Source organism: Aegilops tauschii, chromosome 1 (assembly GCF_002575655.3).
Source record: "Aegilops tauschii subsp. strangulata cultivar AL8/78 chromosome 1, Aet v6.0, whole genome shotgun sequence".
NCBI classification, from domain to species: domain Eukaryota; kingdom Viridiplantae; phylum Streptophyta; class Magnoliopsida; order Poales; family Poaceae; genus Aegilops; species Aegilops tauschii.
Window position 1 is genome coordinate 72521511 of NC_053035.3, and position 14523 is coordinate 72536033.

The window sequence follows — 14523 nt, forward strand, 5'->3', positions numbered from 1 at the left end:
GCCCGTGGTTAAGCAGATACCAATCTGTGGAAGCAACTTTTGCAATTAAATCCTTGAAGGCTTGTAATGCGTAACTTGAAATGGACCTATCATAGACTAATAGTACATAATAAATAGATACGGAACAACTTGCAAGTTACCTTGACACGAACACTTTCGATCTTAGAGTCTACTGATCCTATCTCTATAGCTAAACCAGCAAAGTGGACTTAACAACCACTTCAAATGAAAAAAAGCCAGAAAATGACGATGCTCGTTTTTGCTTTTCACGACCTGGATATGCAAATCCGACGATTAGATTTACTTAATCCTTATGACTAAGATTTAGAAAAGTGAAAAAAATCAACCTACGATGAGCTAGCCTTTCGTACGCAGTGGATTTCCTTTTTCTCTAATGACAATGATGACGTGCACAATGAAGTAACCACCGTAACAACAACATGCACAGCGTATATGCGATTCCATGGAGGCTTTGCATCCACCATGCACATGGGTGTACAAGACATACGATCGACCCTGGTCAAGTGCATGTAGGGCCCACCATTAATTCTTCCTCATTTCACCTACTACCAACGAGACGCAATTGTCTATATATACACAGCCACACACACATGGCTTGCACACGCACACGCACACACCTCGCATATAATAACTAAGCACGCGTGCATTAACCGAGCAACGATACCTTAAGGTAGAAGAACCAGAGCTAGGAATCGGTACCTATGGGGTTCGCGGTGACGAGGACGAGCAGGTCGCTGGTGGCGCCGTCGTCGCCGACGCCGGCCGGGGAGACGCTGCGGCTGTCGTCCCTGGACCGCGTGCCGGGGCTGCGCCACCTCGTGCTGTCGCTGCACGCGTTCGACGGCGCCACGCGGGTCGACGCCGCCGTCGGCGAGGGGGAAGCTGCCGCCAGCCCGGCAAGGGCGGTGCGGGAGGCCCTGGGGAAGGCGCTGGTGGACTACTACCCGTTCGCCGGGCGGTTCCTGGAGCCGGAGGAGGAGGGCGGCGAGGTGAGGGTGGCGTGCACCGGCGAGGGCGTGTGGTTCGTGGAGGCCACGGCGGCGTGCAGCCTGGAGGACGTGAAGCACCTGGACCACCCGATGGTGATCCCCAAGGAGGAGCTGCTGCCGGAGCCGTCGCCGGACGTGCCGGCGCTCGACATGCCGCTCATGATGCAGGTACGCAAGTGTACGTCCGTATATTTGCGTGCACGATATGAAAAGGAGAACGTAACTAAGTAGTAATTGTCTATCGAGTACACAAATATACGAACGTCAGTTAATTAGTTCAGGCTTGCACGAAGATGGCGAGCCGTACGTTCGTCAAGAACCTCATTAATTATTTTTCTACCGTGGCGAACCTCGTTCATTAGCTACCCTCCAACTAGGTTATGCGTGTTCCTCTCACACGTCTACAAATCCATTCACTCATTAACTACACACATTTGACAGCTACTGGTTTCAATTATGTTAGCTTTGATTTTAAGAAATCTTAACGAACGTGACGTGCAAGTGCAAATAATCTTAATGCTACCCGCAAAACAAAATGCGTAAGTAGTACAAACTAGCCGGCTACGTACCAGGCCATGGTCCCATCGAAAAGCTGTAGTTTCTATACATATTCCGGCCGGCCCTATGTCTTCACAACACAAGTTTGAGTACTCCGTATTAGTGTTTCTGTTGACACATATATACGGAGTAGTATTATTAAAAGAATTATCACTCGACGCAAATCTATATGATCTTCATCAAGCAACAACTTTTTTGGGGAGAGAGTGGTACGTACTATAAAATTTAAAAGCCATAGCGTGTAGCAGGTGGCAGCACTGGGGCAAATTTGTGCGTGCTGGCTACTTTCTGACATGCAGACAGCGACGAGAGCACGGATAGATCAGTCGTGGTACTATACATGCTTTTGATGTTGTAGCGCCCGGTTGTGCGATCCGTGGTACCTCCACGCCAATGAACATGGTGCCGGCAGCGACGCATCAAATATAGTATGTCAGTATATGTATGGGTATAGGTGAGAGATGGTCTCACGACCGGCCACCCGATCTCGCGCAGATTAAAGTCGGATCGACAAAAGCTCTCGCTTTCGCTCTACGTATATATGTACAGGTGATATTCCATGCGGCACGTACCGACGTACGAGTACGAGCACAAAGCGATGGATCAACCTACCTGCCAAGAGATCGTCTGCTCGTTTCTTAATCGAGAGAGTAGGGAACTTGGTGAACCACTCCACATCAGAGCAGGCCGATCTGGAAAATATATGCGTACGTGGTGCAAGTCGATCGCTGGCTTGGCGGGAAAAAGATGTAACACGTGAGTGAGGCTGCACTCCCACAGTACTGACACGGGGAGTAACCTTTTTTGGTCGGCAAGGAGGCATGCAGGAGATGGGAGCCCCATCACGGCAAGCTAGCTAGGCATAGTGGAGTAGGGAGATCGCTTCAGCAGAGTGGCAGAGCGTACACTCGATCCAGATCGGGCGAGCACCTACTACCACGCACTACCTTTTGAAATATTTATAACGGATGACAAAAAGGATGCACACGATATGCAGCTAGTCTGCACCACAATTAGCCTGTTAAGATAGGACTGCCCATCCACCGGTCCCACGAATCATCATAGCTAAGCAGTAGTATATTCTCGTTCTGTATAGATCAGTTGGTATGTGTCCAAAGGCAGGGCACATGCCTGATGCACGCGCACACGGTACATGCCACATTTGTCACCTGCACGCGGCATGCAGATGTCATGCTTGCGTGTTCTTACTATAGTTAGCTAGTACTCCCTCCTTTTTAATCGAAGTCAAACTTTAAAATTTTGATCAAGTTTATTAAAAATAATCTAAACTTTCAAAATAACAAATATATGGTATGAAAATATATTGAACGATGATTTGATCTGATATTATGAAAGTATTTTTGGTATAAATTTTATAAATTTGACTAAAAAAATCTGAACTTTCAAAATAACAAATATATAGTATGAAAATATATTGGACGATGATTTCATTTGATATCATGGAAGTATATTTTGTATAAACTTTTATAAAGTTGGACTTGAGATAAAGCTAATATGTGAAGTACATAAAATGGACGGAGTACTCCTATAGTACACCAGGGCCTTCCTTCAGCCGTGGAGGTCGTTGTTAGCGTTAAGTTCTAGATGGCGACGCTATATGGTCGACGGCTAGCTGTACACGCATTTGTGGTTTCTGGTTTATGCGTTGGTTGCTTTCCATCAACTTTGTTTACTTCCTTGCACAATATCAGTGCCTACCTTTCTTGAGCACGTATGGCACCTGTGAGCCAAACATCCGGGTTACCTCTCACGTCTTTTTCTACGCACGTGTTGAGCTAATCGTGAACCATGGTTTGCTAGGTTGACCTTACAGCCAGAAAGTGCAACCATGTCATGTGGAGATAAGATTCCAGCTAGCAGGTGCTTGGGTAGTTTTCTTCAATGAATTGGAAGGAATGGATTGCCACTATTGACCATGTTAGTGTTTTTTTTTTTTTTTTTTTTTTTTTTTGCGAGAACATGTTAGTGTTACCCCATCAAAAGTCTTTACTCAATCTGTACCCAGCTAGTCCTGCCTGGCTTGACTAAGACTACCAGTACTGGTGGCTCCAAACTGCTAGTAATTTATAGGTTGTAAATTTTGAAAAGTGGACCTTGCTTGACTTGGGAGCACAGGATCTAGCTAGATCATGCTTGAAGCTGGTGGTGCGGGAGTAGTTGCGTCGGTGAAAAAAAGCAAGATTTAACCAATCGTTGATCGGTCGGCAGTGCACGCGACAACGGTACATTATCGGGTCACATTCTTGTAGGACTCAGCTAGTAGGTTGTAAATGGACAACCAGTAAATCGTTCAAGTAGCTTTCATTGAGCCCGGGTGGTGTCTTCTCTAGCGCGTACCACCAACCTTGAACACGCCAAAGCCGGCCACTCCCTAGCTAGCTGTCACATATATATTGGACTTGTTAACGACATATCACCACTGTTTCGAATTATAAGATGTTTTAGGTATTTTAATATGAATTACATGCGGACTGAAAATGAGTGATCGAACGTGCTAAAACGCGTCTATATACATCAAATGCAAAAAAAAAGTTTGAAGATCCTATAACTCGAAACACAGGCTTAGCTAACACTAGACATGTAACGGTTTTTCTGGTCCATTTCATTAAGCCGGGAAAATGGTTTAGGTAGCTAGACCGAACTAGCAAAGGTTACATCCGTATTGATTGCTTACGCACACAAGTCCATTGCTAACAAGAACAGAAAGAGGTGAGCACCAAAAACCCCTAAATAAACAAGAAGAGGTGGGCACCAGATAAAAAGCACAACACTGGTACGTACAGTTGCGAGTTTGCGACACTCCAGTGAAGGTGCCTATATATGCCTATGGGCAGGCATGCAGGTCCATCACAGCAAGTTGCTGCGTAGCTAGCTAGCCGGCCTTCTGCTGGTGGATATCCACTTCAATGGATGGAGATTTGAGAGTGGAGGCTCGAGGTCGATCGAGCACCTACCACCACCACCACCACCACCTCCCTTGATTTCCTTTTCACACGTCATATACATACATACTCTAGTTAATTGGTCGCATAGAAACCAAAATAGGGATTGGCTACCGGTTATGCCTTGCTAGGCAGTACTGTATTCTTGTGGCTAGCTAGCTGGGGTGCAAGTGCAACGAGAACAGGCAGTAGTACTTCCACCCAATGGGTTGCAAACGTGGACGCGCGCCCAACCGTAGTACTACGCGTGTAGGGTCAATGATGCATGTCTCTAACCTGCTAGTAGCTTGTTGCTTGAGTCGCACCTTGATCTGCACGTAGATCTGGTCCTCTAGCTGTGTGCATACGTCGTTGTTGCCGTTAGTTAGCTCTAGCTTTGCTTTGCCACCTTGTGTGATCGATGTGCACCTATTGCTTTAATCTGGTACTGGAGGCGATTTGATCCAAAGGATGTCGCCGTGCTTGCACCCAGCTAGCTAGCATCCGTACTGTTGGTAAGAAAACCTCGGACTAGTTAGGTTTAGTGAAACCCAAAATTGTTATTTTGGCTGACATTCTCACGAAATTCTATTTATAGTGTCAAGCTTGTTTAAATTAGAATTTAAAAACTATGTGGATTAGTACAACAAAATCTCTACTCGATAGGCCATATTGGATTCTCTCTTGCCAAGTTTCAAGCATTATTGGATTCCATAATAAATGGTTGGCCGTACGTGTTCATAGCAATGCAAAAGTGGATATACTGCTTCGCCAATTACATAAGTAAATACTCCCTCCATTCCTTTATATAAGGGGTATTTATTTTTTGATAAAATTCCAGAGTGTAAGGTGCATTTCTTCTAACACAAATTTTCAAGGGTAATTTCTTCCTACCTTGTCTATAATTATGTGCCTTGGTCACCATGCCAGAAATAATACACCTTACATAAAAGAATGGAGGGAGTACAATATATATAGTTACTGTTGCATTTTTTGTAACACAGTTACCGTTGCATTTAAGTATAGTGAACTGGATTGGGCTTAATTTGCATTCAGTTTAGGGTTGTTACATTATGTTGTGACATGCTTATTTTATAATCTGCTGTGAAAATTTAGAGACAATAGTAGGGTTAAAAATTTCAACAAAATTTCTGAAGTTTTGCGTATTTCAGTGGGGTCTGAAATATTTTCAAACTGAAATTTCAAGGCAGATGCAAACAGATTTCAAATTAAATTTAAATTATGTCTTAATTCATTAAAACTAAGTGAAATTTCTAAATCGAAATAATATCTGAAGTATGTGAAATTTTGCATATTTCGGTGAGGTCCGAAATTATTTTATTTCTGAAATGAAAAAAAACCTAGCTGAAAGCAAGTCACACAAATGCTAAAATAGAGAAAGACAGGTGGAGCAAACTGGGTTACCGCAATCTACTGCAATGTCAAACGCAACCTCGGGTGAGAGCTATGCACTTACAACTTACTTTACGGGGCTGGAATCAACGGATTAGTATTGGGGGACGCACAAGCTGAAATTCGGGAGATTAGTGATTGGGTCGGTGAAAAGAGGAAGCAGGATTAATTAAGTGAGTTATAGGTCAGATGAGTCAATCGGTAAGTAGCTTTCATTGACAAGTGACTTGTAACACGACCACGACAGATCTTATCTGCTCCTAGTGTCTTTTTTTTAAACATCAGTACAGACACGAGCGCTCATATACACACGCATATACTCACCCTATGAACGCACACACGCACACCCTACCCCTATGAGCCTTTCCGAAAGACTGAACCGGCATATCATCTTGAGATTTACGAAGTCACCAAGGCGCCTCGTCGTCGACGGGAACGTCTCCTCCTATTGAATGCACATCGCCGGAAATTTTGAAATAAATCCAGGAATAAATGCGAGCATCAGGATTTGAACACTGATGGACTAGGAATACCACGGTCCCTCTAACCATCCAACCACATTGGTTCGCCTGCTCCTAGTGTCCTGCTACCACTTTCCGTTTCTTTGACAGCGCTATGCTACCAACCGTGGGCATACAACCGGTAACTTTTTTATTTTATTTTGCTGAGTTAAACCGAAAGGAAATTCTTGCATGCCCACATGTTTTTCTTTTTACCATTCGCTAGATAACATGGAGGCCCAGTCGAATGGTACATTTAGTTGTGGGCGTTGAGTGGATATTTATCTTTTCTATTCTATTGTCTCAAAAAAATATTTTCTCTTCTATAAATTATCGACGATTCCTTTGTAAAAATAAAATAAAAAATCAACAATGTTCCCTGAACTCTTCGCAAAAAAAAAAAAAATTGATCCCAAACGTTCATTTTGGACTGATGATTGTTGACGTGCAGGTGACGGAGTTCACGTGCGGCGGGTTCGTGGTGGGCCTGATATCGGTGCACACGATTGCCGACGGCCTCGGCGCCGGGCAGTTCATCAACGCGGTGGGGGACTACGCGCGCGGCCTGCCCAAGCCCCGCGTGTCCCCGGTCTGGGCGCGGGACCTCATCCCGGACCCTCCCCGGATGCCGGCCCCGCCGCCGAAGCTGGAGCTCCTCGACCTCCGCGAGTTCACCGTCGACCTCACCCCGGACCACATCGCCAAGGCCAAGTCCGACTTCTTCATGTCCATGGGGCAGCGCTGCTCCGCCTTTGACGTCTGCGTCGCCAAGACGTGGCAGTCCCGCACCCGCGCGCTCCGCCTCGCCGGGCGCCTCGCCGACGACCACCCCGTCCACGTCTGCTTCTTCGCCAACACGCGCCACCTCATGCTCGCCGGCGCCGCCGAGGGGTTCTACGGAAACTGCTTCTACCCGGTGACGGTGACGTGCAGCAGCGCGGAGGTGGCGACGGGGGAGGTGGTGGACGTGGTGCGCGCGGTGCGGGACGCCAAGGCGCGGCTCGCCGGCGACGTGGCGCGCTGGGCGGTGGGAGGGTTCGCGCAGGACCCCTACGAGCTGAGGTTCACGTACGACTCGCTGTTCGTCTCCGACTGGACGCGGCTCGGGTTCCTGGAGGCGGACTACGGGTGGGGCGCGCCCACGCACGTCGTGCCCTTCTCGTACCACCCGTTCATGGCCGTCGCCGTCATCGGCGCGCCGCCGGCGCCCAAGATCGGCGCGCGGGTCATGACCATGTGCGTCGAGGAGGCGCACCTACCAGAGTTCCGGGACCAGATGAACCCTTCGCCGCCGGCAAGTAATTGATCGTCGCCGATCGACACCCAACCAAGTGTGCAATGCAAGCTGTTAATTTCTACTTTTAATCTAGCTCTTTATACTTGTCGAAACGGCCGTCACGGTTCGTGTGGGTGTGTAATTTGTTTTGCTTTGAATTTCCTTAATCAATCTGGCGCAATTAGCGTTGTGCTTGTACGGACTTGCCAAGACTGTGATGTACCGTGAGATGGTCCATGTACCGGGAAGAATATCTCAAGGTGCAATCGATGAATGATGAAAACAATAAATGACCATCATTTGTACTCCAATATATGTCTACAATATATATATGCCTCTTAGCTACATTTCAGTCAGCTGAGTTTTCATTTTGTGGTCAGTCAATTTTCTATCCGTTGGATTGTGCTTTGAGATCTGTGTTGTTTTTCCTTTTTTTCTGTTTAATTTTGGCAGTTTAGCTAGAGGACAGTTGACTGAATTCTTCTTTTGGTTCAGTCGCTATTTTTTTTGTTCAAACCCGCATGCATGCGTGAATTGCATGATGCAATATTTTAAGTGAGGTTAGCTTCTAGCTGTATGCATGCGATGCCATACCTTCCTGTATACGCTGCAGTTTTTTTCTTTTCTTTTGTGCGTGTTAGTTTTCTTTTAACTTTTGTGTGTGCACACGCGTGTGAGACAAAGACGAACCACCAATATGAGATATAGTTCACATTATTGTATGTGTTTTTCACTTTGTTTTTTGTTGCTTTGTTTGTTGGTTGGTTTTTTTTTCAGTATGTGTATTTTTTGGATGTTGGGTAGTACCAACGTCAATAATCACCCCTTCTTTGGAAACTTCCTTTTGCAAAAAAATCACTATTATAAGCTTAGTCCTACATATTGTGGAAAGCATAATTTCTGTGTAAATTATGTGCAAATTTTCTCATTATCATTTTTTTTATTTTATTTCTTCTGGAAGGGTAATACTAATACCATTAATTCACTCTTTTTTAGAAAACTTTATTATTTTTATTTTGCTTTAGTTTTTATTTCACTTTCTTCATTCTTTAAGTGTAATACCAATGCCATTAACCGATTCCTTCTTAGGAAACGTACTTTTGATGAAAATTTCACTATTATACTGAAGGAAATATACCTTAGAGGCAATAATAAAGTTGTTATTTTATATTTCCTTATTCATGATAAATGTTTATTATTCATGCTAGAATTGTATTGCTCAGAAACCTAAATACATGTGTGAATACATAGACAAATACTGTGTCCCTAGTGAGCCTCTACTTGACTAGCTCGTTGATCAAAGATGGTTAAGGTTTCCTAACCATGGACATGAGTTGTCATTTGATAACGGGATCACATCATTAGGAGAATGATGTGATGGACAAGACCCATCCGTTAGCTTAGCATAATGATCGTTCAGTTTTATTGCTATTGCTTTCTTCATGCCAAATACATAATCCTTCGACTATGAGATTATGAGACTCCCGGATATTGGAGGAATGCCTTGTGTGCTATCAAACGTCACAACGTAACTGGGTGATTATAAACATGCTCTACAGGTATCTCCGAAGGTGTTTGTTGGGTTGGCATAGATCGAGATTAGCATTTGTCACTCCGAGTATCGGAGAGGTATCTCTGGGCCCTCTCGGTAATACACATCATAAGAAGCCTTGCAAGCAAAGTGACTAATGAGTTAGTTGCGGGATGAAGTATTACGGAACGAGTAAAGAGACTTGCCGGTAACGAGATTGAACTAGGTATGAAGATACCGACGATCGAATCTCGGGCAAGTAACATACCGATGACAAAAGGAATTACGTATGTTGTCATAAAGGTTCAACTGATAAAAGATCTTCGTGGAATATGTAGGAATCAATATGGGCAACCAGGTTCCGCTGTTGGTTATTGACCGGAGAGGTGTCTCGGTCATGACTACATAATTCCCGAACCCGCAAGGTCGCACGCTTAATGTTCGTTGACGCTAGAGCAGTATTGGGATATTTGATGAGTGGTAACCAAATGTTGTTCGGAGTCCCGAATGAGATCCCGGACGTCACGAGGAGTCTCGGAATGGCCGAGAGGTAAAGATTTATATATGGAAAGTCATATTTTGGGTTCCGGAAAAAGATGCAGTTTTTCGGTATTGTACCGAGAAGCTTCTAGAAGGTTCCGGAGGATTCCGGAGGGGTCCGGAAGTCCACAAGTGGTTCCACCACGACCCAAGGGCTAGCATGGGCTGCGGGGAGGCGCCCTGGCCTTATTGGGCTAGGCGCACCAAGTCCTCAAAAGCCCATGTGGCAAGGAAAGGCAAAAAAAGGAGTCCTAGTAGGAATAGGATTGGACTTGGAGTCCAAGTCCTCTCCCCCTTAGCTGCGCCCTAGGGCTTGGAGGGGCTGTTTACCACGCCCCTCCACCTATATATAGAGGGGAGGGGTGCCCCAAGAGAACACACCAAGCCCTTGGCGCCCCTCTCTCTCTCGTTAATCCGTAGTTCCACCGCCTCGTCCCGGCGACGCTTAGCGAAGCGCTGTCGGTGTTCCACCACCACCATCACTACCATGCCGCCGTGTTGGTTGTGATCCCATCTACTTCTCCTATCCCGCTGCTGGATCAAGAAGGAGGAGACGTCATCGAGCCGCACGTGTGCTAAACTCGGAGGTGTCGTCCGTTCGGCACTAGATCGGTTGGATCGTGATCGGATCACGAAGAGTACGACTACATCAACCGCGTGATAAACGCTTCCGCTTAACGGTCTACGAGGGTACGTAGACACACTCTCCCCTCTCGTTGCTATGCATCTCCTAGATAGATCTTGCGTGAGCGTAGGAAATTTTCGAAATTGCATGCTACGTTTCCCAACAGTGGCATCCGAGCCAGGTCTATGCGTAGATTATATGCATGAGTAGAACACAAAGAGTTGTGGGCGATGATAGTCATACTGCTTACCACCAACTTCTTATTTTGATTCGGCGGTATTGTTGGATGAAGCGGCCCGGACCAACCTTACATGACCACGTTCATGAGACCGGTTCCACCGACAGACATGCAACTAGTTTTGCATAAAGGTGGCTGGCAGGTGTCTGTTTCTCTAACTTTAGTTGAATCGAATTTGACTACGTCCGGTCCTTGTTGAAGGTTAAAACAACAATCTTGACGAAACACCGTTCTGGTTTTGATCCGTGTGTAAGAACGGTTCTTACTAGAAGCCCGTAGCAGCCACGTAAAACTTGCAACAACAAAGTAGAGGACGTCTAACTTATTTTTGCAGGGCATGTTGTGATGTGATATGGTCAAGACATGATATGATATGCGTTGTTGTATGAGACGATCATGTTTTGTAAAAGTTATCGGCAACTGGCAGGAGCCTTATGGTTGTCGCTTTATTATATGAAATGCAATCACCATGTAATTGCTTTACTTTATCACAAAGAGGTAGTGATAGTCGTAGAAGCAATAGTTGGCGAGACGACAACGATGCTACGATGGAGATCAATGTGTCAAGCCGGTGACAATGGATATCATGACGGTGCTTTGGAGATGGAGATCAAAGGCCCAAGATGATGATGGCCATATCATGTCACATATTTTGATTGCATGTGATGTTTATCTTTTATGCATCTTATTTTGCTTAGTACAGCGGAAGCATTATAAGATGATCCCTCACTAAATTTCAAGGTATAAGTGTTCTCCCTGAGTATGCACCATTGCTACAGTTCTTCGTGCCGAGACACCACGTGATGATCGGGTGTGATAAGCTCTACGTTCACATACAGCGGGTGCAAGCCAGTTTTGCGCGTGTAGAATACTCGGGTTAAACTTAACGAGCCTAGCATATGCAGATATGGCCTCGGAACACTGAGACCGAAAGGTCGAACATGAATCATATATTAGATATGATCAACATAGAGATGTTCACCATTGAAAACTACTCCATCTCACGTGATGATCTGACATGGTTTAGTTGATATGGATCACGTGATTATTTAGATGACTAGAGGGATGTCTATCTAAGTGGGAGTTCTTAAGTAATATGATTAATTGAACTTAAATTTATCATGAACTTAGTCCTGATAGTATTTGAATATCTATGTTGTAGATCAATAGCTCGCGTATAGCTCCCTGTTTTACTTTTGATATGTTCCTAGAGAAAACTAAGTTGAAAGATGATAGTGCAATGATGCGGACTGGGTCCGTAATCTGAGGATTATCCTCATTGCTGCACAGAAGAATTATGTCCTTGATGCACCGGTAGGTGAAAGACCTATTGCAGGAGCAGATGCAGACGTTATGAACGTTTGACAAGCTTGGTATGATGACTACTTGATAGTTTAGTGCACCATGCTTTACGGCTTAGAACCGGGACTTCAAAAATGTTTTGAACGCCATGGAGCATATGAGATGTTCCAAGAGCTGAAAATGATATTTCAGACTCATGCCCGTGTTAAGACGTATGAGACCTCTGACAAGTACTTTGCCTACAAGATGGAGGAGAATAGCTCAGAGCATGTGCTCAGAATGTCTGGGTACTACAATCGCTTGATTCAAGTGGGAGTTAATCTTCCAGATAAGATAGTGATTGAAAGAGTTCTCTAGTCACTATCACCAAGTTATTAGAACTTAGTGATGAACTATAATATGCAAGGGATGATGAAAACGATTCCCAAGCTCTTCGCGATACTGAAATCAGCGAAGGTAGAAATCAAGCAATAGCATCAAGTGTTGATGGTTAACAAGGCCACTAGTTTCAAGAAAAAAGGCAAGGGAAAGAAAGGGAACTTCAAAAATGGCAAGCAAGTTGTCACTCCCGTGAAGAAGCCCAAAGCTAGACCCAAGCCTGAAACTGAGTGCTTCTACTGCAGAGGAAATGGTCAATGGAAGCGGAACTACCCCAAATACTTGGCGGATAAGAAGGATGGCAAAGTGAACAAAGGTATATTTGATATACATGTTATTGATGTGTACTTTACTGGTGTTCATAGTAGCCCCTCGGTATTTGATACCGGTTCAGTTGCAAAGATTTGTAACTCGAAAGAGGAGTTGTAAGATAAACAGAGACTAGTTAAGGGCGAGGTGACGATGTGTGTTGGAAGTGATTCCAAGGTTGATAAGATCACCATCGCACACTCGCTTTACCTTCGGGATTAGTGTTGAACCTAAAATAAATGTTATTTGGTGTCTGCGTTGAGCATGAATATGATTGGATCATGTTTATTGCAATACAATTATTCATTTAAGTCAAAGAATAATTGTTGTTCTATTTACATGAATAAAACCTTCTATGGTCATACACTCAAATAAATGGTTTATTGAATCTCGATCATGTTGATACACATATTCATAATATTGAAGCCAAAAAGATGCAAAGTTAATAATGATAGTGCAACTTATTTGTGGCACTGCCGTTTAGGTCATATTGGTGTAAAGCGCATGAAGAAACTCCATGCTGATGAGCTTTTGGAATCACTTGATGCTTGCGAACCATGCCTCATGGGCAAGATGACTAAGACTCTGTTCTCCGGAACAATGGAGCGAGCAACAGACTTGTTGGAAATAATACATACTGATGTATGCGGTCCGAGGAGTGTTGAGGCTCGCGGCGGGTATCGTTATTTTCTGACCTTCACAAATGATTTGAGCAGATATGGGTATATCTACTTAATGAAACACAAGTCTGAAACATTTGAAAAGTTCAAAGAATTTCAGAGTGAAGTGGAGAATCATCGTAACGAGAAAATAAAGTTTCTACGATCTGATCAGGGAGGCGAATATTTGAGTTATGAGTTTGGCCTTCATTTAAAACAATGTGGAATAGTTTCACAACTCACGCCACCTGGAACACCACAGTGTAATGGTGTGTTCGAACATCGTAACCGTACTTTATTAGATATGGTGCGATCTATGATGTCTCTTACCGATTTACCACTATCGTTTTGGGGTTATGCATTAGAGACAGCTGCATTCACGTTAAGTAGGGCACAATCTAAATTCGTTGAGACGACACTATATGAACTGTGGTTTGGCAAGAAACCTAAGCTGTCGTTTCTTAAAGTTTGGGGCTGCGATGCTTATGTGAAAAAGCTTCAACCTAATAAGCTCGAACCCAAATTGGAGAAATGTGTCTTCATAGGATACCCAAAAGAGACTGTTGGGTACACCTTCTATCACAGATCCGAAGGCAAGATCTTTGTTGCTAAGAATGGATCCTTTGTAGAGAAGGAGTTTCTCTCGAAAGAAGTGAGTGGGAGGAAAGTAGAACTTGATGAGGTAATTGTACCTTCTCCCAAATTGGAAAGTGTGGTTCATCATAGAAATTAGTTCCCGTGATGCCTACATCAATTAGTGAGGAAGTTAATGATGATGATCATGAAACTTCAGATCAAGTTACTACCGAACCTCGTAGGTTGATACGTCTCTAACGTATCTATAATTTTTGATTGTTCCATGCTATTATATTATCTGTTTTGGATGTTTAATGGGCTTTAATATGCATTTTTATATTACTTTTGGGACTAACCTACTAACCAAAGGCCCAGTGCAAATTGCTGTTTTTTTTGCCTATTTCAGTGTTTCACAGAAAAGGAATATCAAACGGAATGAAACCTACGCGAGGATCGTTTTTGGAACAAACGCAATCCAGGAGACTTGGAGTGGACGTCGAGGAAGCCACGAGGCAGGGAGGCGCGCCCCCACCCTCGTGGGCCCCTCGCAACTCCACCGACCTACACTACAAAAAAAAATACACTTCCGTGATGATACGTGTTTGTCACAGTAGGTCGGGTTTTCTGTCATGCATGTACATCCATGACGATTTTATGACAGAATCA

General features: G+C 44.4%; 1 protein-coding gene across 1 annotated transcript; it reads left to right on the forward strand.

Annotated features, from left to right (window-relative positions):
• Positions 1 to 609: 609 nt before the first annotated feature.
• LOC109752521 (acyl transferase 4) lies at positions 610 to 8010 on the forward strand. The gene is made up of 2 exons (XM_020311410.4): positions 610 to 1178; positions 6875 to 8010. Exons 1-2 carry the CDS (start codon positions 723 to 725, stop codon positions 7727 to 7729), a joined length of 1311 nt encoding a protein of 436 aa, XP_020166999.1. The 5' UTR covers positions 610 to 722; the 3' UTR covers positions 7730 to 8010.
• The last annotated feature ends 6513 nt before the right edge of the window (positions 8011 to 14523 follow it).

Bases quoted from the DNA above. Each gene is read 5' to 3' on its own strand.
- LOC109752521 (XM_020311410.4), top strand. From the start codon at position 723: ATGGGGTTCGCGGTGACGAGGACGAGCAGGTCGCTGGTGGCGCCGTCG. The intron at 1,179-6,874 runs GTACGCAAGTGT...GTTGACGTGCAG, and splicing joins ACATGCCGCTCATGATGCAG to GTGACGGAGTTCACGTGCGG.